The sequence below is a fragment of the Ammospiza nelsoni genome, chromosome 20, assembly GCF_027579445.1.
Source record: "Ammospiza nelsoni isolate bAmmNel1 chromosome 20, bAmmNel1.pri, whole genome shotgun sequence".
Lineage (NCBI taxonomy): Eukaryota > Metazoa > Chordata > Aves > Passeriformes > Passerellidae > Ammospiza > Ammospiza nelsoni.
In genome coordinates, this window is record NC_080652.1 from 1,138,223 (window position 1) to 1,165,017 (window position 26,795).

Below are 26,795 nucleotides of genomic sequence, written 5' to 3' on the forward strand. Positions count from 1 at the left end.
ACTAAAATGTTCTTCACCAAAGGCACCACCAGGCCCAGCTACAGCTACACTGCAGGGGTGGCTTCACCAGGATCATCACTGAGTCCTTACAATGCAGCACTTGAGGAACACATGGAATGAAAAGGCCATTCCTGCACCATCACTGACACCTTTGGCAGCAGTCCCCACTCCTGAAGCCTTTAACTGGAGCAACCAAACTGAAGCCCAGCACAAGCGGGAGCAGCAATGCTGAGCAGCCCCTGGATGACACTCCCTATGCACTTGCTGCTCTAGGTCAGACAGAGGTAGCCAGTATTGGCCATTGTTTTAACAGAAGCAGTATTTTGGCAGGGTTGCAAAGCAAGCCCATTCTTTACATCTGCAAAAGAGAGCCTGTCCATCCCTGCTGAGGGAGCTGACAGAGGAAACGGATTTTCCAGCAGTCTTGGGTACAGCATTGAATTGGGACCTATTTTTACCACGTGCTCTGCACTACACGCATTAATTGTTATGACAACATTTGCTGCCATATTCACTCCAGTCATTTACAGAACAGAACCCAGGAGACAAAACAAGCCCCTGCTCCATGAGACAGAGGGAGCAGGCAGGATGCCACATTGCTTCCTGTGACACAGCCAGGGCTGATGGCACAGATAACCCATCCCTGCTGGTAGGTCAGGCCCAGCTCCGTGCAGGAGAGGGGCCCAGCTCATGGGTCAGTACTGCCCATCCTCCTGCCTAGCCCAGACCCAGCTGCACTTGGCTCTTTCTGGAGCTCTGCTTGTGTGCCCACCATGCTTCCTCACTGTAGGGGCAGCCAAAACTCTGTCACCACTCTGTCACCCCTCAGCAAAGAGCTCTGCAAGGAGGAGCAGAGCTCAGAGCAGTCTGGGAGCCACAAGGTCTGTGACCCAGCACCGGAGCAGCACAGACAGGCTGGCAAGCACAGCTCAGCAGTTTCAGGATCCCACCTCCATCCTAATTAAGCCCAATTAGGTTTACAAAGAATGAGGATGTTTTAGGAAGGACGTATAAAAGAACTACTGAGGTCTCTGTAGGCCATGTAGGCCCAGAGCACCCTCCTGAAGGCAGAAATTGCCTCTGTTGATGTGGGCTGTCAGTTTTCCAGAGTGCTGGAGGATGATCCTGCTGCCTGTGCAGCCCATGGCTCCCTTTGCACACAACCCCAGGAAGTGCAGCTGGGAGAGCTGGGATTCTCCTCCAGAGGATCAGCAGCACATCAGCCAAACCTGTGCTGTCTGCAGACACAGCTGAGCAAAATCCGCTCCAAAATGCCCAGGCCTTAAATGAAAGTAAATGTGATTCAGAACAGGGAGAGGTTGGACAAATCAGCATCTTCCCATGCTGAGGGGTATAAAACATGCAGCTGTTCCACCACCACAATTTACAGGGAAGGCATTTCTCCTGGAAGTAAGAGAACACTTAGTATATATTCCTAGCCAGATTGATTACCCCTATTTATATTGTAAACTAAGACAGCATGTACTAAACCCATAGAGTTAACCAGTTCCAGACCCCAGATCCTGGGTGAGGGGTCAGTTTTCCATTGTCTGCTGCACAGTCTCGTGCATTTATTAGAGAGCACTGAGTTTCCTGCAGCATGGTTTTATGTGTGTATGTGTGTGTGCTTATTTTTGTGGTATTTCAACAACCATCAGGAGGAACACTGCTATTTTATGGGATGTCAAGGAACTGGAGAATCCATGAGGTTTTTTAAAGGTTTGTTTAAAACAGCCAAGAAGCCAGCGTGCCATTTTAAATATATGTATGTATAACAACTGCAATCTGTTCTGGGACAATAAAACCACAGGACTGAAGGCAGTATCCCATAGCTGAATATATCCATTTATCCTGCAGTAAGATGAACCCCTGTTCTGTGGATCTGACCTGCAGGGAGTTTCGTCAGTCTCCTCTCACAGCCAACCTGCCCAGCTGGACAACTCTTATTTGCTTTCTAAGTTACAGATCCAGTTTCAACATCTGTCAGCAGATATAAACAGAGGTTCAGGACACGCTCTCTGGTGTGTCTGCTCCTACACTACTTGTGCAATTCCACTGGGCCAGGAGACCCCAGATCTCCACCATGAGGCACTGAGCCAGACTCGCTGGCTTGTTTATCCCTAAGAAAAAGCTAATTTTCTAACCAACTTGCTTCTTTTTCTCTCTATAGACACTGATAAGGTGAGAGATGTTGAAGTTCCCTGTTGGTTTTATAATGCAGTTTGGGAAGGGATAGGTTTCAGCGTGTTGCTGTAACAAATACAATAGTGAAATTGGAAGAGATGGTGATTTGAACTAACACAATTAAAATTTATTCTTAACAGCAATCCAAACACAATCTGGAGCCATCAACTAGCATGGACATGAATTAACCTAATAACTTCTGGAAAAAAAAAAAGAAGTACTATGAAAAAATCCTCCTATTAAAGTAATTAAGTGTTAACAAAATCACAGAGCCATAATTAAACATGGTTTATAATTAAAACAGCATGTGTCCTAGACAGAGAACACAGCAACAAAGAGAGTCCAACCATGACAGTTGATGCCAAAACACAGGCCAAGTAGCAAAAATCAGAAAAACAGGCGAGTTTCTAGCAAAGCTGCAGATGCAGAGCCTCTGATCCTCTGACTGAGCCCTCAGCACCGTGACGGATGTGACTGCACTCAGAACTCCTCACGGCTTTGCCAGGTGCTGCCAAAGTTCAAGCAGAACTCTTGGGAACCAAGAAGACACCGAGTGCAAGGCCCAGGACACCGAGGCAGCGCAGGGAGTGGTGGGCGAGCGGGAGCCGGGGCTGGAGCCAGCCTCGTCCTACCTGGCAGCGGCTGAAGATGTCACCCAGGGACACCTGCACGTTGAAGTGCTTCAGCACCTGCAGCGCCTGGTCCTTCGCCTTCTGGGAGCAGTTCACAGAGAAACACCTTTCTTCTCCCACCTGGGAGCGCAGCTGCAAACCAGAGACACCAGTGAGACCGAGCATAGGGCACCTGGGGCTGTTCTGATGCTCTTGGCTTGGTTTGAATGCTGAATAATGCTTAGAGTTAGTGTGTGTCTACAGTCTGAATTCTGGTCTGAGCACCACGATTGGTAACCTAACAGCCACTGCTGCAAGAGGTCTGACTCCTGAAGCATTGTGTGATTTTATGTGTATGAAACATGATTTAGGCTGGAGAAAGGGAGGCTCAGGGGGACCTGCTCACTCTCTACAACTCCCTGACAGGAAGGTCCAGCCGGGGAGGATTGGCCTCTTCTCCCAGCTAACAAGTGGCAGAACAAGAGGAAATGGCCTCAAGATGCTCTAAGGGAGGTTTAGATTGGAATTTCAGGGAACATTTCCTCACAGAAAGGTGGTCAGGCATTGGAAGGAGTTGTCCGGGGAGGTGTTGGAGTCATCTTTGGAAGAGTTCAAGAGTCATCTGGATGTGGCACTTGGAGACATGGTTTAGTGGGGACCACAGTGGTAATGCTGGGTTAACAGCTGGACTTGATCATCCCAAAGGTCTTTTCCAACCTTAACAATTCCATTATTCTATTCTATAAAATATACCCAAGTCCTGTCAACTCACATTTTGGTGAGGTGGTCTGACAGGGGCAGCAAAAGGAACCTGACCTCAATCCCAGCTTTCTGAGGAAACTTGGCCAGATCCCACAGAGTGTGCCAAAGCACAGTGATGGAAACAATGCCCAGTGACCACTTCAACCCCTCTGATTCACACAAACGTTTCACCTGGAGTTCCCTGGTGGCCAAGAAATGTGAAGGGGTTGATGTGGACAGTCCCTCAATGTTTGTTCCACAGTCTGTAGAGAAGTGCATCTGCGAATGAGCACTGGGAAGTCCCAGACACATCTTATGACCATACTAAGGACTCACAGGAATGGGATCAGCTACACACCAGCAAAGGAGCCTGGCAGAGCCATCCCATCCTTGTGGAGGGCATCCAAAGGCAAGGGAACCAAGGGAACCAGAGTATTTCCCAGGAGAATTGTACCCTGGAAGCAGTTATTTTCCTTTTGCAATTCCTACACTGTACTTTGAAATTAGAGCTCTGCCAAACAAGAGGACGCTGGATTCCTTATTCCACCAGCTGTAGGCTGATGGAACCTGCAGGGTGGCTGCACCTGCCTCATAGCCTCTCATTATGGGGAGGAGTTTTATTCCATACTCTGATTTTCCACAAGAAATCAGCAACTCCTACTCTGCAAACATTCTGACTGTCTGCCTGAGTAGCTGGGAGATTTTATGCTGACAGTTTGTGACAAAGAAGTCCTGCACCCTGGCTCATGTGAACAGAACTCTGGCTCATGCAGAACATTTTCACTCTTCCAAATGGATTTTTAGGCACTAAAAAATTGCAAAGGACCTGCAACAGGACATCACAGCTCTCCAAGCAATGACTTGGCAGGCTCAGCACTGCATTTTGAAGCATGTCTGTGAACAGCTCTGAACAGCTGGTGCTGAGGGCAAGGCTGGCCTTTGCTTTGCCTTTTCTGTATAGCAACACAAAACCTCTCCAGCTTCCACCAGACCCATGCTTGGGGCCTTCCAATCTCCCCCTTCCAAGCCTGAGGAAATGTCCCTGAGGGCTGAAACTCTCTCAGTGCGGAGCCAGCAAGCAAGCAAGAATCTCTGGGATAAAAAGCACAGAAACTGAGCTGCCTTTCACCTGCCAGTGAGGCCAGACAGAAACACACTGCTCTGGATTGTTTGGCTTGACTTCCACCCCCACCCCCAACGGAGAGCAATTGCTCTCCCCACCAGTACAGGACTGAATATAAGTATCAAAAAACATTTTGCCCCAAGCCTTGGTGGTTGAGAACAGCAAACCTCTGAAGACCCTAAATGTAGCTTTTAGTGGAGAAAACATGAAAAATCCAAGCCAGCTGTTGCATTCACATCTGACTTTTCCTCTTGTCTCCCCTGCACACCCCAGACCATGCAATGATCAGTGCCAGAAACACGCCAGCAGCTTGGAACACTCACAGTCTGATATGGGAGTCCAGAGGTCAAAATGACTCTTCCTTCCTGTCGGGCAATCTGGAAAAAACAGTAAAAATCCAAATGAGCAGGGGCTGAAGTTACACTGAGTTCAGGCTTTACTTGCAGTCACAGAAGAGAGGAGGTGAACTGTAGATATCGAGTGTTTCTCTCACTGTCAGTCCACACCTGGCCAAGAGTTCCTGACAGCAACAGCAGCTCCAAGTATGGCTCACCCCTTGTCCCCTCCCTGCCAATCCCTGCCTCATCTCCCATGTGGTGGAACAAGCTGCTGGTGCATCTGTGCCACAGATGGCCCAGGGAACCATTCCACCTTGAAATAATTCTATACAAAAGCAATCTTTTAATTTTTTCCCTTAACTCAGATTATTTCTATTTCCCCAGTCTGGGTCACAAAGAAGGAAACAGTTCTACTGCACAGGGGGAAAAGGAAAAAAAAACCTAAGCAGGTAATTCTAGGAAAAAAAATGTACCGTGAAATGTGTCTGCAAACTTCATTCCTTTAACAAAACTGCTCCTTAGAGAAGGAGGGTGTTATTGTCCTGGCAACCCAACACACAGGAATTCTGCACCTTTCCAGGCTGCAGGAAACATCTCCCGAAGAGTTTATCACCTCCCGACTTGGAATCCCGGGCTTTTGTCAGAGTCCTTCAAGTGGAAGGTGTGCGCTGAGTTCCCAGGGAGCCATCGGTGCCCCGCTGACCTTCCCCGGGCTCGGGGACACGCACAGGGGGCGCTGCCAGGGGGAGGCACCGACTCTGGAGCTGCAGGGGTGAGGGGTGACTGACCCTCCTCCACACGAGTGAATGACGCCCCTCCCTGCCACCCCTCACCCTCCTGCAGGAGGGACAGACTCACGGCTGCAGCAATAGGAGGATTCACAAGGATTCCCATGTGAACCAGGACTCAGCTCTGATCCTGCTGACAAGAGATCAGTGCTTTGAAGGAGGCACAAGGTTATTTCTCTTCTCTGGCTTGGATTCTGTTAGAAGCCCTCATGTTTTTCACTGACTCCAGATGTGTGTCATGGAGGTCTCTCATCTGGTTCAGAGTACAGCAGCTCTGTCTGGATCCTTCTCTACCCTTGGCAGGAAGACACATTTGGGATCAGAGTCCTGCTGCACTTCCCAGAGAGACACCAGCGAGCACAGCCAGGGAACACCAGACAAACTAAGCACAACTTTTAAGCTCTGTCTTGGGTAGTCATTCTCTTAAGACTCACTGAACCTATGGCAACAGGAAACAAGGGGGAGAAGGCTCTGAAGGCCCTGTGCACGCAGTTAAACAACCTGTTTTTTCCCTTTTTTCCTCTTCCTGAGCTTTCAGGTATCTGCTTCCCTCCTTTAGTTGTGAAGTCACTCTTTGGCTGAAAATTCTGCACTGAGAAAGTGATTGGCAACAACTTCTAAAACATCTTTCTGCAAGCAAAATTACTGGATTTCTTTCAAAATCAACCCTCTCTCGCTCAATAAAGGAAAAAAGCCTCTAAGAACAGGAGCCTTGAAGGGGCAGCACAGACACCCCACGCAGTCCTGCTGCTGAGCAGCCACCACAGCACCCTAGGGGCACGGTAGTGAGGGAGGTCTGGTAAGGCAACAGCAAAGGGTTACCACAGGGATTTGCCAGGGAAAAGGGATGTGAAATTCCTCCAGACCCATGTTTGCTTCAGGGTAAGTCTGAGGATTTCACAGCTGGAACACTCCACTCTGACTTTCTGCATCCAGGGTTAATTAGTCCAAGCTTGATAAATCCCCTTATCTAAATGGCTCTGCAGAGACAGGCAAAGAACATCAAATAAAAAGGAGAAAAGCAATAACTCTTCCAACATGTTTTTCTGCCTCTGGAACAACGACTGGGAGAAGCACACAGAGCCAGAAAAGCCATGTGATAGCACACATCTGACTGAGACCACAGAGGGTATGTGCTGGAGAAAAGGGCACAATTCCTTCTTTTTCTGCAAAAGCAACAAGGGAAGGCAGCACTGGGACCATGGGGGGGATGTGTGGTCAGGGATGCAAATGAGAGGAAAAGAACACCCAGGGCAGCATTTTGGCATCGGTGTCAGGGACCTGTGCTCTAGCCCAAGTGCTTCAGAGAGGGCATTGGCCTCAGTTTCACAATCTATTACAAAGATAATATCAACTTCCTCTGGAAAAGGCTCAGGCCTTCTGGATAGAAAGCACTCCCTAATCTGTTGGTATTACTGATTATCCCTTAACGTGTCTGTCTGTTCAGCCAACTTGCATCCTGCAGAAATGAATGAACCCACACGAATTACTGTCAGAGAGACCTGCAAGGGCAATGACTGAGGAGAGAGGGCAGAGAGAGACCCTTTGTTTCCAAGCCAGCACCAGCAGCAGGATGATTCGTGACAATCTAAAGCGTCCTGAACCAAGGCCAAAGGAGGTTCCAAAAAACAGCAACACAAGGCTGTGCATTTGTAAGTTAAACTTTGCCAAGTCTGTGCAAGACACATGTTGGGCAATGCCACATGTCCTTGGACAGCCAAACTGCAGCACAGGAAAAGCTGTGTTCCCCTTGCAGTGATCCTGAGCCTGGGCCAGCAAGGCCCTGCTTCAGACCAAGGGAGAGGACAGAAAGTGTCTGCCCCAGGATATGTGCTGGGAAAGCACCCAGACAAGGATCTGCTAGAGAAGGAGATCACAAAACCCAGTCCAAAGCCAGAGGCCCTCCCTGTAATCCCAGGCCCTTTTAAAAGAGACAGTAAACCAAGAGCTTAACAGCTCTGAGCACACTCAGTCCAGCTCTCCCAGTATTGCAACCCTAATCTTCTCTTCAGCATTCCTGAAAAGTATAAATTGCACAGAGTTATCACATGGTTTTGTAACGTGGCCTTAAATGTCACACCAAAACCATCCACCCAGTTTTCTCTGTGCAGATCCATTTGTATCAAGGTCTCCAATGAAAGACCTTCTCCTCCTGCTGACCCAACATCAAAAGCCAAGTCTTGATCTTAAAAGCAACACAGCTCTTCATCTGCCCTCTCTGAATTTAGCTTCCCACCAGACTAAAAAGACCAGCAAACCTGGAGAATGTCACCTACATCAAAAATATGGAAAAAGCCAGTCAAAGCTGAGACAAGATCCAAGATTAGATTCCCCCATTAGGTGAAGATCTGCTCACTGCAGGATTAAAATCCCTTTTGTGTCACCTGGCTCCAAATTAGTCTAGGGCAATTTAGATCTGGGTGCACAATGCTCTATCTGGCTCCTGAGATCCATCCAGCCTGGCCCTTCACTGCAACTTGCTGGTTCACCTGGAGCTTTGGAGGGTAGGTGTAACCTTGCAAGGGAACCTTCCACAGCACAGAAGCCTCAGGAAGCCAGTTTTACCTGCCTTCTGGTTATTAGCATACTTCAAAAGATACCAGGTTTGCCTTAGCATCAGATTATCCTTAGAGATGAGGATGATTTTGAAGACCAAGAGCAAAGTCCATTCAAAAAATAAAGTAAACCAACCCAGAACACAACTGGAGCAGCTTTGAGATTCCACTGAGTCTCTTATTAGAAACCTAAGAGACTGTGAACATTTTCTTAAAACCTTTTGCTCTGCCCTCAAGGTACAACATTGCAGAAGCTACTGTAGTCACTCAGGCTGCTGGATGATCCTGTAAGGTTGGTGTGAGAAGGATCCCACTGCTTTGCCTGATTCTCCAAAATTGCAGAGAAAACAGGAGCATCCACTTTTCCATCTCCTTCCAATTATCTGGAAAACCCAAAAGATGAGTTTAAGATTCTCTGCAAAGAGAAGTTTGGAGAAGACAAGATGGAATCATAGAATAGTTTGGTTTAGAAGGGATCTTGAAAAGGTCATCTTGTCCCAGCTGCTCTGAAGTGAGCAGGGACATCTTCAACTGGGTCAGGCTGCTCAGAGCCTCCATCCAACCTGACCAGGAATTTTCCAGGCATGGGGCATGAAGGACCTGGGTAGGAACACAACAGGCACAGGGCATAATTTTAAGTAAATAAACTTGTATTAATTGCAAATAACACATTGCTTGTAAGAGTAAGTGCAAAGGCAAAGGGTAGATCACCCAAAACTGGCACCTGCACACTCAGAACCTGCTGCATCCCAGAGATGGAATCTCTACATTCTTTACCCCATGGATTGCCTGGAGCTGGAGGCAGAGTCCCTGGGGAGGAATGCTGGATGCACACAGCCCTTTGTCAGAAGCCACACAGCAGAGAGCCAGGCTGGGGCCAGCCTGGGCCACTGTGAAGCCCTGCAAAGGCCCTGCCCGAGGGCAGTGAGCAGTGCTGCCATCCAGTACTGCTGGGGACAGCACATGGTGGGTCCCACCAGCTCTCAGTGCACAGGCTGCAAGAATTCTCAGCTAAAGGAGCTTGTCCAGCACATCTGGAACTAATTCCAGCCCCAGCTGCAGACCTGCTGTGCCATACAGGTGTGTGCAGGAGCTAGAGCAGGTAGGACAGCAGGGTAATATGGGAAAAACAGCACGGCCACCCCACTGAGTGAGAGGGCTTCATAAAACCACCCCCACTGCATCTGTAAGGACAGCCTGTGAGTTCTTTGCCTTTCACATGAGGATAGATTAAACCAGAGAAATTTTCAGTATGAATTTCTACTGTTTTTCCATTTTTAAAGATTTTCTGTATCTGCACTTATGACAGGCAACTTTAAGCAGTCACTTCTCCGGCCAAGTCCTAATTAAATGGCATCATTAAATCAGAGACTGCAAGCTGGTAGCATCTCACAGCACATAAACAGAACCACAGAATCACAGAATCATTAAGGCTGGGAAAGACCTCCCAGGTCATCAAGTCCAACCACAAACCCAGTACTGCCAACTCCACCACTAACTCTGGTCAGTCAGAGGGGATCCAGGGGATCGTGGTGCCAGAGGCCCTGCTCTCACACCTCTCTAGATCTGGCATGACAAACTCACCATGACAAGTCCAAGATAAAATATTTAGTCAATAACAGCAACACAACACAAAGCATAACACAGGACAAGGGTTTCACATCCATGGGAATGGGGGTTCCCAAACCATTTCCTGTACCACGTGCTAGCCTAAACAAAACAAAAAACAAACAAGCAAACAAAAAATATAAATCCATAACTACCCAAGTACAGCTGAAGAAGTTCTCAGGCTTTTAAGCTTGATCCCAAATAACAGAGCGTGAAGGACCAGACCCATCTGCCTACCAATACTTGAAGCCACTTTAACAAAGAAAAGGAATGAGAACAATAAGGAGCAAATGCCAGGTGCTGCAGGAGTTCTTGGCACAAGGAGAAGTGTAGTATGACTGATAAATAATTTGAGTGAAAAGACTTTAATAAAGAGCAAACACTAATGCTGTACACTCTTAGGTGTCCCTAGTGACACCAGTTTGAGACTGTGCTGGGACAACACCCAAACCATCTGTCTTGTACTCAGTGACCAGGATCCAAACCCTCTGCTGGCCTTTGCAATAACATTCCCAAGTTTTTGGGCGTAGGGTGGTCAACATTCAACTCTGATTCAATCAGGACCAGACAGATATCAAACAGGGTAGGAGGAGTCTATTTTTATCTTTGATTATCCAAGCCCAGATCAAAGGCTCTGCAATACAGTAACACTCCAAGGGCTTTTGATAGTGAAAGGATGTTTGTCCAGTCACCATAGAGAAAGCAATGTCAAACATCCTGTCCATGGCACGATAAGGGATGGGGATGAGAAGTGCAGACGGAGCTCTGGCGGGAGGCACTGAGAACTGGTTTGTTTAAATAACTTGTGCAAGTTTGGCAGGGAGGAGATATTAATTATTTCTGCAGAAGTTAGAGCCTGCCCCGGATTCTGGCCAAGCAGACATCTGAAGAGGAAACATCCTGCACACCAGGCTGGGTGATCCATGCACATTTGATAGCACACACTGTGTGGCCTTGATATCTCTCTTAACTCCCTCGAAGGCTGGGAGGTCCTCTGGGAGACCTGGACAAATAAGAAAGCTGGGCAATCACCAACCAGATCAAGTTCAACAAGGGAAAGTGACAGATTCTGCACCTGGGATGGAGCAACCCTGGATATACAAACAGACTGGGGAATGAGATGCTGGAGAAGAGCATCACAGGAAGGAACCTGGGGGTCCTGGTTGACAGAAAGTTTAATGTGAGTCAGCAGAGCCCTGGAGCCAGGAGGGACATTTGTGTCCGGGGGGCATCATGTGGTGGTCAAGGGAGGGGATTGTCCCACTCTGCTCTGGGCTGGGGTGGCCTCACCTCGAGCCCTGATGGCAGTTTTGGGCCACAAAAGTAAGAAAGACATTAGGCCATTAGAGAGTTTCCAAAGGAGGGCAACGAAGATGGTGAAGGGCCTTGAGGGGAAGCTGTATGAGAAGTGGCTGAGACTTGGTCTGTTCAGCCTGGAGAAGACTGAGGGGAGACCTCATTGCAGCTACAAGTTCCTGGTGAGGGGAAAATCTGATCTCTGCTCTCTGCGACCAGGGACAGAACCTGAGAGAATGGCATGAAGTTGTGTCAGGGGGGAGTTGGGCTGGAGCTCAGGGCAAGGCTCTGCCCCCAGAGGGTGCTGGCACTGCCCAGGCTGCCCAGGGAATGGGCACGGCCCCGAGGCTGCCAGAGCTCCAGGAGCCTTTGGGCAGCGCTGCCAGGGGTGCCCAGGGTGGGGCTGCTGGGGGGGCTGGGCAGGGACAGGGGCTGTTCTCAATGATCCCTGAGGGTCCTTTCCAGCTCAGGGGATTCTGTGATTCTGTGATCTGCACTCCTGGGATGGCAGAAATGTGTCTGAAATGAAGCAGCATTTGTCTCTCATCCAGTAGGCAGAGGGGCAGTTATTATGGGAGCCCAGAGCAATACTCATGGTCCCCTCTTCCTTTCCCAAACACCACTGCAAGTTGTGGCTCATCACCTTTGAGTCACCTCACAAGGCCAGCCAGGATGTTACATGGCCATTGATTAAGGACATTCTCCCTTCTGTATTGAACAGCCATCTTTGGATTATGGGTCTGCCCAACTGAACTGCACACAAGGCAGACAAGTACCTTCCCTGTAAGCCCAAACTGGAGTGCACTAGAAACCTAAGTGAATGTTGGCTCCTTTTACTGAATGTTGGCTCCTTTCACTGACTTTTGTCTTGTTGCAAGCACACACATGACTTGGTCACATCTTTGGGGTTGGAGATGATCGTTAAGGCCCCTTCAAAGCCAAAGCAAACCATTCTGTGATTCTATGATCTTTACCCTCCTCTTGTGTTCTTCTCATGACTTGAGCTGCCCCAGCTGCCAATGACACAGACAGACACACGTAAGAGTAAGATCATAGCAGTCTCTGCTCCCCTCCTCTCTCCTGGAAGTGGAGAACCAAGGCTGCACACCACTGCAGGGACCAGCTGATTCCAGCTGCCAGTGCTCAGGGTGACCCAAAGAGCTGGGAATCAGCACAGGGATGGAAGGAGGACCCATGGGGCAGCTCCTGCAGCCTGAGCACCAGTGCAGCTTCCCAGTGAGCCCCATCATGTCCCCATGGACATGGGAGCTGTGAACTCACCTCAGCAGCCTTCCTGTGGTCATCCTCATTGTCCAGCAGCTGCACATCCACGCCCAGGCAGCGCAGGTAGCGCCCCAGGCCCTGCAGCATGTTGTCACAGACCACACTGAACTCCTGGGGGGAGACAGGGGCAGGGGGGCGTGAGGGCTCTGTTCTGGATCCTTGGAATTCCTAGAGAAAGGCAGGACATCCATAAGGAGCAGAAATCTGATTCCCAATACATTTGTGTTTTTACTCCCTGCGTTAGTTCACCCACCATGGCACATCCAACGGCCTCCTTCCACCTGTGTCACCACCTCCCCGTGCTCTGCAGCACCTCTAGATCCTCCTTCCCATCCCTTCCACATTCCACCTAGGCAGGGGGCAGAACATGATGGGGCTAATTCTGAATTTGCCATTCTCTCACTGACCAGCTGGCCACTTGATCCAGGGACCTGCAGCCTTTCCCTGGAGAAGTGCCAACCTGGCCTCCAGTGCTCTGCACAGGCATTCATCATCAAGAAATCACAGAAACATAGCCAAGGCTGTTGTTCCCCTAAATTAGTCTGCAATTAATAAACATGTGCCAAAGCTATGATTTGGGACAGACAGAGGGAGAAACAGGTAGACAAAGCAACCACGTCAACTCTGTTATCTTTGGAAGGTTAAAAATAGGCAGTGCCTGAATTCTGTTTGTTTTATTTCAAATGTCTGCTGCTGGGGGAGTTCCTGCACTTGGAGGACTTTGGCTTTGGGAGGCTCCCAGAAGTACAATAGCTAAATTCATGGAGAAGGGAAGTTATTAAGGAACTTCCAATGTCCAGCTTTTGACTCCAGGAACTTGAATCAGCTGGGATGACTGAAGGACACTGCCAGCAGCTATGCAGGGAGCCAGCACTGCAGATCAGCTCTGCAGGAGCTGGCCCCAAGCTGGGAATGCTGTGGCACACCAGGCAGCTCCACCTGGGCTCTCCATGGGAACCAGCTCAGGTCCAGGAGCAACCCTGGTGTGATGCTGCAGTTTCCAGCAGCTGGTCCCTGCAGCCAGGGCTCTGCAGCACTGGGCAGACTGGGCTGTCACCCGTTCCTGCAGGACCCTGGTCGATGCAGCTGTGACACCAGAACACGGTGACAAGGAATGGAGCTTCCCCCTGAAGCTGAGGCAGTTGGACATGCTGCCCCTGGCTGCTGCTGCTGTTCAAACAGATGTGCAGGAGCTGCAGCTGGCTCTCAGCCAGTGTTTATCCAGTGACCAGCACTGTCATACGGAGCTTTTTTCTCACATTTCATGCCAGCAGAGAGCAAAAAGCTCATAAAGGAGAACAGAGTCATTAGCCCCACTTCAGACAAGGAAACACTGGGAAGGAGAGCTTAGAGTCCTTCTGGATGCAGTCAGGACAAGTCTGCTTTTTTTGCCACCCCAGTCCAGGTTTTACCAACTGCCTCTGGCTGATGAATCTGACTGTGCAGAGCACAGAGATGACCTGTGGGTGTCCAAGGTGACTGAAGCCTGGAGTGCTCACTTTTCCCACCTCTGCAGCAGCCACCCAGCTCTGCTATAACACACAACATTCCCATAAATGCAGTGCCCAGGGAGCAGCTCTGTGTTCTCCTGCCTGCTGAAGGCCAAGGGATGCTGCACATTTTCACACAGGTGGACACAGTCAGCAGCATCTCAGCCCAGCCACGGAAAGGGGCACTGACTTCAGGAGCTCCACACACACCTGGGGCTCCTCAGGATACACAGATACACACAGTGGGTCTTAGGCAATAACAAAATGGGATTTGTGCCAGGGTTTCCAAAGGTATACAAACCACTGAATGGTTCAATTTAAAATGTAAAATGTTATTCCTGAGAGGCACCAGTCACATTTCAAGATACTTAAGCAGAGTTGCACAGCTCTGGTGAAGTATTAAGGCTCTGCCACAGGACAAATTCTGGGAGAGGCCTCTCATGGAATGTGGTGGTGGGCAGGGAGGCAGAGACAAGCCTTTAGCAGAAAGGCATTTTTGATGGATCGTTTGCTTTTAACTTTGCAGACTTCTACTCCAGACACAATAAAGGAGATATTCCCAATGCGAAAGCAAGGTGTGGAAGCTCAGTAAAAAGGAAAAGTAAGGAAGTAAGAGTTTTGAAACCTTGGCCACAGAATCCAAACCCAATGTGGAAGGAGCATTTCCACAAGCAAGGCTCACTGGGCTTAGCACAAAGATCTGCACCCACACTGTGCAAAGAAAGTGAACCTCAAAGAGCAGGGAAAGCTAGGCCCAGGCAGGCCAAGGAGAGAGCAGAGTGTCCTGGGAGGGAGGGGTAAGGAGGATGTTTGCTGCAAGAGTCCTGAGAACAGCCGTGCCCAGTGAATGGTGTGACTGAGAGCAGCAGCGTGTGATTTGCAGGGGTCTTGAGCAACAAGCAGCTCTTTGAAGATGTTTACAAACCTGTCCAGAAGGTGATGGTGCTTCTTGTTTATTCAGCTGCTTCTTTGCCCTGGGTTTTTTGCTCTGTTTTCCCACCAGACTCTCTGTCAGGTCTGAACCCAGACCAAAGCTCTCGGGGTCCTTGCAGAGCCTCTCATAGATCTCCAGCAAGCAGTAGGCATCTGAGGCTGCAGGGAAGAGAATGTGAGCCTCAGCTCATAAGAGGCTCATTCAAAAGTAAACCAGAGGCTTCCCTAAGGCAAGGAAGAGCCCCCACCTTTGTAAAAGCTACTGTGAACAACTGTGAAGCTGCAACTCCCTCAGGTCATACCCTCAAGCTCCAGGACTGACTCACTGAGCATCACAGCTGGACCCACAGTCACAGAGAGTCAAGGCAACAGCTCCTAAAGACAGGCTCTGCCATCTCCACTCTAACCCAGTAACCCAATGTAAACTGCAGTGTGGCTCTTCCAACCACCACCAGGTAGCTCCAGCCAGCCCCCATTCCTCACCATTGTCCCCAAGCCTGCCCACAGCTCCTTATCACTCCTCTTGCCAGGAAGGGAGCTTCCCCAGGAGATGCAATATCTGAGCAGGTACTGCCTGAGCTGTTTGCAATCACCTGCCCACACTCAGTGCCCTGTGCTGCTGCTCCCTGCAACGGCAACAGGAGAACTCTCCCAGCCAGTCTGACAAGTCCCAGTGATTAACTTTTGTGAGAACTGTGTCAGCTTCAAGGATAGTTGAATTTAACAAAGGGCTGGTTTGCATCAGCAGACTGTCCTTTGATGCACCAGGAAAAGATTCAGACCCAGACTTCTGACTCTGGGGTAATCAGCAATAAACTCTATGGGTCCCTCCATAGCCCTGAGTCTGTGCTGCAGTTTCTGACACATCTGCCCATTTCAAACAAGCACCTCACTGTGACAAATGAACACGGCATTTGTTTCCCAGGAAGGCAGTGAAATGAGGCAGAAGGAAGTGGACTTTCCTCCTTACAGTTATTGAGAGGAGTTTCCACTGAGGTGATGCTTCATCAGACAAAATCTGCAAAGCACAGGAATTCCTTCCTCAGGGAAATAATGAATCACTGGACAGTTTAAACTTCAACCATTAAAGTCATGTCCTCAAAAGGACAAACAAAACATGTGCTGACTCCTTTGAACAGGAACTAATCTGCAAAGCCATTTTCTTCCTCTGCTACTTAAAGACTTTCCTGGGGACAGAGCAGCCAAGCACAGCCTGGCCTGGGCACCTGCAGCACCCAGCCAGGGCCACACCTGCATAGAGGATCTGCTCCTCCCGGAGTGGCCTCTTCTCCCAGTTTGACAGCTGCTCTGTTTTATCCAGAGGCTTCCCCAGCACGTGCTGCACCAGGAGGCTGAGTCCTCTCTCCGGCTGCCTGACCCCTCTCTCCTCGTGGCTGCGCTCCGGGGACAGTCCATCGACCTTCCGGCCGTCCTTCCCCCACTGCAGCTGATGGAAACACAAAGATACAAACCACCTGGTTAGGAAGCAGCTCCCAAACACCTCCTGCTCCAGCTGCTGGGGCCAGGCACAGCCCTATGACATCCATCTCGTGCCTGGCATATTGAACCCCAGCCCTCAGACAAGGGCTGGGATGGCACGAGATAAACACGGCATTGGGTTATTTCTTTAACAAACACGCTTGCTGGGGAGAAATGTCTTCCACAGCCAAGGAAGGGGGAAAAGGGCATTCTTGTACAGCCCTGCACCAGAGGCTCCTTAGTGGTCTGCAGGGTGCTCACCATGCTGGGGGCTGCTGGGCAATAAAGGACCAGCAGGGGCAGTTCAGCACCTTTCTCCTCCTAGTCCCAGTGGGAAAAGCATTCCTGTGACACCCTGGGCAGCAGCCCTCTCTGCAGCTGCCATTTCCCAGCTTAAACTGAGGCAATGGCTGCTGGCAGCTATGTCAGCCATGCAGCACTTCCCAGGTTAAGCTATCAATCCCAAAGATCTGCTTCACCTCAACCCACAGCCTCAAAAACACTTTTACATTTTACCCATTAAAATGGTTGTACTGAACATTTTGTGGACTGCTGAAAGCTCCTGTGCAAATTTGTGTGCAAATTCAGGGACAGCTGTGCTTCAGCTGACCAGAAATTCCTGTGCTGAACCCACCAGCAGCCCTCCTAGGAACATCAGAGTTCTGTACAAATCATTAACTCCACCATATCTGCTTCAGTAATTCATGGCCTTGGAGTAGCAGAATTTCTACAAGAACTTCCTCTTCCAAAGTATAACTTGTGCTGAGAAACCTTGTCCTGGCTGAAAGGAGCTCAGTCTCCAAGAGCTTTTCACAGCTTCTATAAAGGCTATGAAAAAGCTGTCAGTAACATAAGCTTTAACATTTTAGTTGATGAAAACCAAATACTTCTGTCTTCCTTTACAGAATCCCAACACCTCAAACCATCTGGAGGAAATGGTCTCTTTACTCATGCAGCCATCTCCCTGCCAATCCAGGATGCAAACAGACAGTGCTGTGGATTCAGGACAGTTATCCACCAGCACATGCAGGAGACACCACTTCCCACACCTCCATGTGTTTAGCCTTACTTGTTTGTCCACTGCAAGAAGATCCACCACACCTTGCATTTGCTTCTCTGTGTCTTTCAGAGCAGAACATGTGGCTGCAAGGCTGCTGAGGTCTCCAGACATCCCATAACCTGGAGACAAAAGAAGCCCAAATCACACAGGTAGGAAAACTCAAATCACACTTAATGCACTGCAGCTTCTTCTAGTTCAGAATCAAAATGCTGACAAAATATTTATAAGCATTGGTGGGAAGACTGTTTAAACAGGGAGCAAGACGGGGTCCTGTCTTTTCTGTTCCCAAGAGACACTCCTGCAGATCAAGGGAAAAGAGAAGTGCATGAAAAATGCTGAGTTTAAGATCAACTTACTTAAAATCTGGGAAATGTATTTATGAATTTGCCTTTGAAATCCAGGTTTAGCAGCTCCTGATAAAAGCTTCCAAAAATCATGTATGGTAGTTCAGAGATCTTTGGTGTCCAGCACAGCAACTCTGGGACAGCACATCCTGACAGCTCTGCCCCAGGATTACCTGAACCACGGAAGGCTGGGTGTCAGCTGGGGATTAGTACAGAGCTAGCACAATCCCAAGTCTGAGAGTGCAAATTATATCAGGAATCCTGGATCTGACCTGAAATGGGGACATACAATGGCATGGACCTGTGTCAGGGGATGGTCAGGCTGGAGCTCAGGGCAAGGCTCTGCCCCCAGAGGGTGCTGGCACTGCCCAGGCTGCCCAGGGAATGGGCACGGCCCCGAGGCTGCCAGAGCTCCAGGAGCCTTTGGGCAGCGCTGCCAGGGGTGCCCAGGGTGGGGCTGCTGGGGGGGCTGGGCAGGGACAGGGGCTGGGCTGGGGGATCCCTGTGGGTCCCTTCCAGCTCAGGGGATTCTGTGATTTTGTGATCCTGTATTTCTATCACTCCCAGTTACACCAGTCACTGTTTCCTGGCCTGGAAGTGCCTGAACACTCAGGGCTACAAAAGCTGGCTCCATGGCAAGTGGATTTAGGGAATGACAACACCAAGAGGATCTAGGAATGACAAAGATGACAAAACAGGTGGTGTGAAGTCCCAAGGTGGGGAAGAGAGAGGGGTGTTACCTAGTTTAGTGATGGCTGCATCTGAATAGAGCATCTGGATGAAATGGGGAAGCTTCTCCTTTTCCCCCTCAGCCTCAGCTTGCTCCAGGAGCCGTGGCAGGTCCAACAGGAACACCTCATCCTTCAGTGCAAGTTGCAGGAGGGCAACACGGGGCTTCCCCACCATGCCAAAGGAAGGCTTCCACTCCATGTCCACACCAACGACCTGCCCAGCCTGCAACACAGACACTTCCTGCACCCAGAGCCTGCCTGTGCTTGAGAGGAGCCTGAAAAATCTGTCCAGGACATGAGCATTTCCTCCCCAGCACCTGCAGCTCTTTGTGCAAACTGCCACAGACACAGGGAACTCTCAAAGCACCTGTGTCACCCACAGGAACCTTCCCGGTACAATCCCTAACACCTTCCCCAAATCAGACCAGCCTAAAGGAGCAGCTGTTCTGGGCTTGGGGAGGTAGGCAGTGGATGGCAGTGGCCACAACCAACTCTGTGTCTCAGCCTGGCATGTAGTTCCAGCTCCATGACCCTGCCAGGCCAATCCCAGGTAACACTCACCTGCAGCACCTTCTCCCAGCACCGCAGTGTCTCCTCCCATGTCTGCAGAAAGTGAATATTTTCCCGTGGAATAGGAAGCTGGTAATAGTCCTTCTTCTTACTGGCCTCATAATTATCTGCTTTTGTAACCTCTTCTACCCTGCACAGAATCAGATGCAACAGTTTGAAGCCATGGAAAGCCGGAGGAAATCCTTGACTGGAACAAGAGCGTCAAGTTTTACTCCCCTTATTTTACCCTGACCCTCTCTTTCCCCATGACACTCAGCTCTTTCTCAGAGAAAAGAAACTAATCAAAGAGATCCAGCTCCCCTGGAGAGATCACACATTCCTGGTTAGTGTCTTTCCCATAGAGACTTGAAATGGTTCATTATTTGGGAAACTATTAGTAACCTTATGTTTGGGAGGCTGTGTGCCCAGTTTTGCAGCAGAGCAGCTCTCCCTGCACAAACACTCTTTCCTGTGGGTTTGTGTGCATGGGGAAGTCAATATTTGTGTAAAATATTTAATGAAGGTGTGCAGCCTCAGGTCTCCTGGAATATTCTCACCTGCAAAGCTCAGGAGCCGTGTGTGGTGTGACCAGAGACAGAGATGTCATTTATATGCTGGTGCCACCTTGTTGTGTGCAGTGTGAACTCCCTCTGGGAACCTGTGGCTGTGTTACTCAATAGACTGGGCAGCCAGACTGTTTTATGGGGTTTCATGGCTCTGCCGACTTTATAGCAGCTACCACAGCAGGTATCATGACTGGGTGAGTAAACTGCAGTACAAAGGGGTTCATTAATCCACCCCAGCTCCTCACGCAGGGCAAGCACACCCTCACCTGCCTTTCCTCCACAGCACAGGATTCCCACAGCACAGAGGTGTAGTGATGGGTTTTATCTCTGGATGCACAGTCTGTGGCTCAGCCACATATCTGCAATCACCCCTTTGTGTTTTGAGGGCTTATCCCTCATGGAAAAACCTCCTGGCTCCCAACTGGCAGCTGCTGTGGTTTCAGGAGGGAGGAGGAGGAGGGCAGCTCTGGCAGTGCTTTGGATCGAGGCAGGAGCATGTCCAAGACAGACAAGAGTTTCATGTGCTCCAAAAAAGCTGAGGACCCTCTGGAGAAGTGTTTTGAGGGAGATTACATCTGTGTTATATTTCCTGAGGTGACACAGTGCTTGAACAAGTGCAGATATGCACGAGGAGAAAGAGCAGATCCACAAAACCAGGATCCCTGAACATGAACAGTTCAAGCCCATCTGTGAGACCTTCCCAAAATCATCAGCATTAAAAAATAATAACTAGTAAAACTTTGACAGATCTGCAATCACCTCAGTAAAACAGATGAATATTTGCACTGTTGACCTGGCAGAAGAAGTGTAAGAACCCTCACCAGCATGAAGCAATCTCACAGAGCTTCTGTGTACTCAGGATGAGTTTAAAATGCCCCTTTCACAGACATTTCCAGGCTTATGACAATGAAATGCAGTGTGTGCAGGGCCACAATGGGATCCAAGTATATGGAGGAAGTCTTTGCAAACCTCTGTCCCCACGGATGCATCACAATAGACAATTTTAAGCAAATACACAGTGTTTGTATGACAAGCAATCTGCATGGTTTTCCATGGCACCAAACCGAGGATTTACCTGTCCTGGATGTGCAGCTTCTGAAGCTCCTCAGCCACAGCCTGGGGCAGCATCTCGGGGGGCACCCGGCAGTGCCGCGCCCACCGCGCTGCCCCGCGCGCGTCGCAGTGCCGGAGCAGCGACTGCACCAGGTGTGCCTGCAGCCACCGGTTCTCCCCAACTGTGCTCTGCAAGGGCAGCAGGGGAGAGCACACTGTCAGTGCAACTTCCATCCTCCCCTCCCAGGAGGCACCCTCTTGTAAAGAGCTTATTCCTTATATCTAGTCTGACTCTCCCCTATTTCAGTTCAAAACCATCAGCCCAAGTTCTGTTGCAATAGGTCCTGCTAAAAACTCTGTCCTCATCTTTTCTATTGGCCCCCTTTAAGTACTGAAATGTCTCCTGAAAGCCTTCTCCGGGTGAGCACCCCCAGCTCTCCCAGCCTGTCTCCAGAGCAGAGGGACTCCAGACCCTGGAGCATCTTTGGGATGGCTTTCTTAGGATAGACATTGGCTGTGTGTCCAGGGCAGATGGTGATGTGGAGTCTCCTCCGTCCTTGGAAGTGTTTGCAGGGATTGTTGTGATTGCCAGTCATCCATAGGGGACTATGGATGGGATTGCCAGTCATCCATAGGGCAGGGAGGGTACATCAGCAAAGCTTTCCTGAGTGGTGTTCAGAGCCAGGAAAAGGCTGACATCACCCTCCAGCCTCCTCCCCCCAGTGCTGTGAGATGGGGGCTCTGGGACCCCCGGCACCAGGCACAGCCTCGGGTCAGTCCAGGCTGGCAGCGGTGTCACCCTGCACTGGAATTCAGCTGGATGAAATGTGCTATGCGAGTCCCACATCCAGCTGGGGTGAACAATGATTGCATAAAGGAGTTCTTCCCTCTGTGTCTGTTCAAGGCCCCTGTGAGGGTGAGAACTGGATCATTGCTTTGGGACAAACACACTCTCAGGTGTCACTGTGTCACTCCCTGTGCTCACAACTGCAAACAGGGAGGACACTTTAGGACATTTCCTGCTCCCAGCTGTTCCCTGAAGGAAGGGAAGTGCCTTGCCTTGGCCCACTGCAGAGCCTGGGGACACCAGCACAAACTCACCCTGCCTGTGGTTCATGGCACAGTGCCCACCCTGGCAGGGGTCAGCAGCCACTTGCAAGGGGCAGTGACAGTCGATGACAGCTGGATGCACCAGAGCTCTTCTGCCTTGTCCACCTCTGAGAGGTGCAGGTGTAAGAGGAAATACAAATACAGTAACACGGAGGGTCACACCAGCTCCATGGGGTGGGAGCTTCTCCCCCTCCTCCCCAGCCAGCCCACAGGTGCTGCAAACATCCCAGAGCCCCCACAGCCACGTAGCAACTTCTCCTCTCTGACCTAGTCATGGATATACCCTTGAAGCTAATATTGTCAAGAAAACTGCTAAAACAAGCTGAAACCCTATAAGGTGGCCCAGGACCTGTAGCTCTAGGACCGGCACTACAAACGAGAATTTCAGAGGAGTAAAATGCTCAGATCTGCACTGGAAGTCCATCCCCACCATCTGCCCTTTGCTGCCCACCCGCACTGCTCGGGGCCCCCAGCCTGCTCGCAGGGAGGGCAGCACCTTGCTCCCTCTGCCCAGCGTGTAGGAACAGCTCCCAGCTGGGTGGGAGGCTGTGGCCGTGGGGCCTCATTCCTCACATTCCTTCAGTAACTAAAAGGTGAGAATCTGTCTTCAAAGCAGACACAGAGATCAGGAAACAAATCTGTTGATGGCCCCAAGGTAAAAAGGAAGGGAAACAGAAAGCCAAGGAGAAAAAAAGAATGACCCCCACCCAGAGGTGCAGAAGGGGGCAGAGGCTCAGAACAGCTTGGAGGGATCTGGCACCCGAGGTAGCAGCAGCCTGCTCACAAAAACTGCTGCCTCAGCACTCTGTCTGCACCCCGGAGACTGCCAAATGCCAAACCACAGCTCTGCTCATGGATATTTGGAGGTACAGTTTTACTGCTGTTCCCAAGGGGCTGGGGGCACACCAGGAGCCCGGGGGAACAGGACAGGGGCCCAGCAGCTCCCCAGGGGCTCAGGTACAGGAGGGAAGGGCAAGGCAGGAAAAGGACAGGACACATTCTTCTGCTCATGCTTCTTGCCGTCTATACTTCCCCTGGCCATGCCAGTCCTGACCTTTGTGCCTCTCTCCCCTCTTTGCCTTCTGTGACTGAGCTCAGACAAGCACTGAACACGTGAAGAGGGGCTGAGTTAAATCCTCCTGCACATCTGCCAAGCCACTTCTCAGAGTCCTTCCCCAAAAGAACATATTTTCTTGCTAACATTGCAGAGCAATTCCCTCTTCTTGCTCCCCCTGTGTCCATCCTATTGTCTTCCTGTCTTTTTTCTAAAACATGAACTCTTTGGTGTTGGAGCTCTCTTCAGTTCACCCCAAGTCAATTCTTAATAAATCTCATTGTGGCAGGTTTATTTCTGGAAATAATGAGGTGCAGATTTTTTAAAATATTATTTTAATGATAACAGATTTCTTCTTTCAACCAGAAAAAACAACTCTGTAAAGAAGGTTAATCTCTCCAGAGATATCCCATCTTGCATTCTGAAACAGAAAATAGCTTTGTTTGTCTTTTTACTGAAAAAAAAAAAAGAAAAAAACCAACATTGCTCCAAAGGGGAAAGGCTTCCACCGCAACAGCTCTGCAAGAGGCAAGAATGTGGAAACTTTGGCCCCAGAGATGTGGGCACAGATGCAGAGAGTAATGTTTCACCAGGGATGACATTTCATGTGCTTTGCTGTCAGTAAATGAACACTTCTCAAGAGGAAACTGGCACGGGTGCTCTGATCAACATTAGCAACACCTCCAAGCAGGAAAAGATTCTACAGAGTATGAGGCTTGTTTACATCCCTCTTGGAATTCTAGACATATCATACATTCTTTAATCCATAGGAACACACAGAAACCCCTGACACCAACAATAACCCATGATTAAAGCTTTCCACAGTGATGGCTGCAGATTTCCTGCCCGTAAATCCTGTTCTCACCACCAAGGCTTCACAAAGCTCACACCAACCACGCAGGGCAAGCTCAGCAATGTCCTGACCTTAACCCATCAACCATTTCTCCATTCATCCCAATAATTTTGAAACCAATATCTCCCTTAGAAATCACCCTATCCAACCCTAGATCAGTTTTATCTGTATGTGTTAAGCTGCATTTCAGTCCCAGCCAATTCTGCCCTTTGCCTCAAGATCTTTTCCCAAAGAGGGACGTTATTCACACGACTGACATTGGCTATTTGCAGAGTCAGATTTTAATTTAACTTTTGAATGTCTTGGCCAATTTCCCCTGTTTTCAAGTGCTTCCAGAACCAACAAAACCCCCTCCTGCTAGTGTAGAGAAAATGTCAAATAGAATATTTTAAAGTCAGCAATTTTAAAAGGGGAAAAAGAAAGCCAGGCTTGAAAGGGACAAACCCCTGTCAGCAGTGGAAGGCACTGAGAGCACTGCTGAGTTCTGTGTGGTGTGGCAGGTACAGGCACCTGTGCTTAAACACTCCCTGAACATGCCACTGTGGTACTGTCACTGCAACTTTATTGTATTTGTGCTCGAGGTTTCTTTTTCAAAGTTTCCATCATTTGTGCTGCATGGGGAGATGCTGCAGTGTCACCATCAGATGTCACTGAAGGGAACTCCTTGAAGCATAAGGGTGGAGCTGGGACCCTCAGAGGCAGCTCAGACCAGGGCCACAGCCTTTTCCCTAATGGGAGGGGGATCTTGTCTTCTGGAGAGCCTACAGAGATCCTGGAATTCCAGAATGGTTGGGATTGGAAGTGATCTTAAAGCCCATCCGGGTCCAACCCCCCTGCCATGGCAGGGACACCTCCCACTGTCCCAGGCTGCTCCCAGCCCTGTCCAGCCTGGCCTTGGACACTTCAGGGATCCAGGGGCAGCCACAGCTGCTCTGGGCACCCTGTGCCAGGGCCTGCCCATCCTCACAGGGAAGGATTTCTCCCTAATGTCTATTATGATCCTACCCTCCTTCAGCTTAAGGCCATTTCCCTTTGTCTTGTCACTGTCTGCCCATGTAAAGTCCCTCTCCCTCTCTCCCATAAAGCCCCCTCAAGTCTCAACAGGCTACTTAAGGTTTCTCTGGAGCTTCTCCTCCTTGGGCTGGACACCTCCAGCTCTACCAGGCTGGCTTCAGAGCAGAGGGGCTCCAGACCATCTCTGTGGCCTCCTCTGGACTATCCAATGCCTTTGTGGTGCTGAAGACCCCAGAGCTGGACATCGTGCTCCACGTGGGGTCTCAGAAGGGCAGGGTGGAGAGGGGAATTCTTCTCCCTTGGATAAAGAGGCCAACTTTCCCTCCAGTCCGTCCTGAGCAAGGTTTCCTGTGAAAGCAGCAGTCACTCAGCCACCGCCACCACCCACAGCCACCACCCACAGCCAGAGCCTGAAAACACACTGAGAACACCCTGAGAACACGCTGCTTTCTCATCACTGGAGCTGCTCTCTCGCTCACAGGCACTGGGCACTAATTTATGAACTGGAGAAGAGCAAAATAGGCTCCACTGAGAGCCCCGTAGCCCGGTTTTCAGATAGCGATCAGTGCGTCAGTGCCGGAGCCACGCTCCCGAGCTCGGCAGCCATTACCACATCAATGGCGGGGAAGGGGCCCGATCCTCCCGCACAGAGCTGCGGCTCCCCGGGGCGGGCTCGGCTCCCGGGGGCACGTTCACACCACTCCTCCTGCTTGGTGAATCCGGACACTCGGCTTCCGGGCCGCCGGGGCCTCTTCCAAGGGCAATTCAGAGGAGCCTAACTTAGGATATCGCTGGCAGGGATCAAGGCAAAGGCAACTCTTAAAGTCAGCTTGCCTCTGAACTGGGGCTCCTCACAGGGAGCTGATTGTTCTGGGCAACATGGAGGAAGCTGCTGGTTTGTGGTGAGCAGCTGAACAATATTGTGTGACAGGATGCATCTGCTCCATGTTCCTGAGTGCCTCACACAACCACGGCCAAGTGGCAGCCCCAAGAGTCACACCACACAGCTTCTCTGGTAAAGCTCAGCCCCACAAGGGCTTTAAAGGTCCCTTCCAACCCAAACCGTGCTGGGATCCCATGAGATGGTCACTGGGTTGAAGCACATGGGGAGGCTGAGGGAGCAGGGCTTGTTCAGCATAGGGAAGTCCTGGCTGGATGTAGGGGAATATAATCCCCTTTTCAGTTTTATCAGGAGGGACCATAGAAAAGATGGAGTCAGATCCTCACAGAAATTCCAGCCAGGCCGAAAAGTAAAAAAATGAGACAGTGAGAGTGGCTAAGCACTGCAACAGGCCCAGCGGGGCAGTGGAACCAGGCAGGACACGGCAACACCTTGTCCCGCAAAGCTGGCCCTGGTCTGAGCAGGAGGGCAGAGATGAGCTCTGAGAAGAGCTAATTTCAAACTGAAATGAGGCTCTGATTGTGTGATTAGCAGTGCCCTGCATTCCCCAGGCTCCTCCCCACACAAACAGGCAGCTTCTTGCTGCAACTGCTGCTTTCAAGTCCCAAGCACCTCCTGGGCGAAGAACACCCAAGATCTCATTTACCAGAATACAGGATGGTCCTGATCATACTCAACAATACTACACAGAGATCCAAATACATTTCCTGCACTGGGATGCCTTCCAAATTTTTGTCAGGCAGCCCCTGAGGGAAGTAATTCATTTTCAACAGATGAAGTCATTGTGTTTCCAAAATCTGCTCTGGCTGCCACAGATGTGAGCAGGTACAGAGCAGAAGGAAAGAACCAATGCAGCTTTCAGAGGCAGATCTGGAGAGAGAGTATTTTCAAAAAAACATGAGCAAGAAGTTGAGACCATTTCCTTCAGCACATTGCTGGGTATCCTCCACGGGCCTTCACGCAGCTCGCAGAGCCACGGAACAGATGAACCTGCTGCTGGCAGCAGCTCCACAGCACAGGGCATGGACTTTTCCCTCCACAGAGATGAAAAGCTCCAAACAGGATGTTTCACTGAAGTGAATCTGGCATGATCATTCCCAGATTTCACTTCAGTAGCTTCAGTAGTGGAT

The 26,795-nt window shown here is 50.1% G+C and overlaps 1 protein-coding gene across 2 annotated transcripts in view; it reads right to left on the minus strand.

Moving 5' to 3' along the window:
- The window catches only part of EXD3 (exonuclease 3'-5' domain containing 3), a 251,090-nt gene that overhangs the window by 112,100 nt on the left and 112,195 nt on the right, over positions 1-26,795 (minus strand). The window contains exons 12-21 of one of the 2 annotated variants that reach the window (XM_059486426.1): positions 20,756-20,922; positions 19,127-19,265; positions 18,575-18,788; positions 17,500-17,609; positions 16,203-16,398; positions 14,944-15,110; positions 12,526-12,696; positions 4,983-5,036; positions 2,817-2,948; positions 2,290-2,692 (exon numbers count right to left, since the gene is read on the minus strand). In XM_059486426.1, the coding sequence (XP_059342409.1) occupies positions 2,675-2,692; positions 2,817-2,948; positions 4,983-5,036; positions 12,526-12,696; positions 14,944-15,110; positions 16,203-16,398; positions 17,500-17,609; positions 18,575-18,788; positions 19,127-19,265; positions 20,756-20,922 (1,368 nt within the window). In that variant the 3' untranslated portion in view covers positions 2,290-2,674. Of the gene's footprint in view, positions 1-2,289; positions 2,693-2,816; positions 2,949-4,982; positions 5,037-12,525; positions 12,697-14,943; positions 15,111-16,202; positions 16,399-17,499; positions 17,610-18,574; positions 18,789-19,126; positions 19,266-20,755; positions 20,923-26,795 lie in introns of those variants that run through there. The other variant, XM_059486425.1, reaches the window with a different exon arrangement.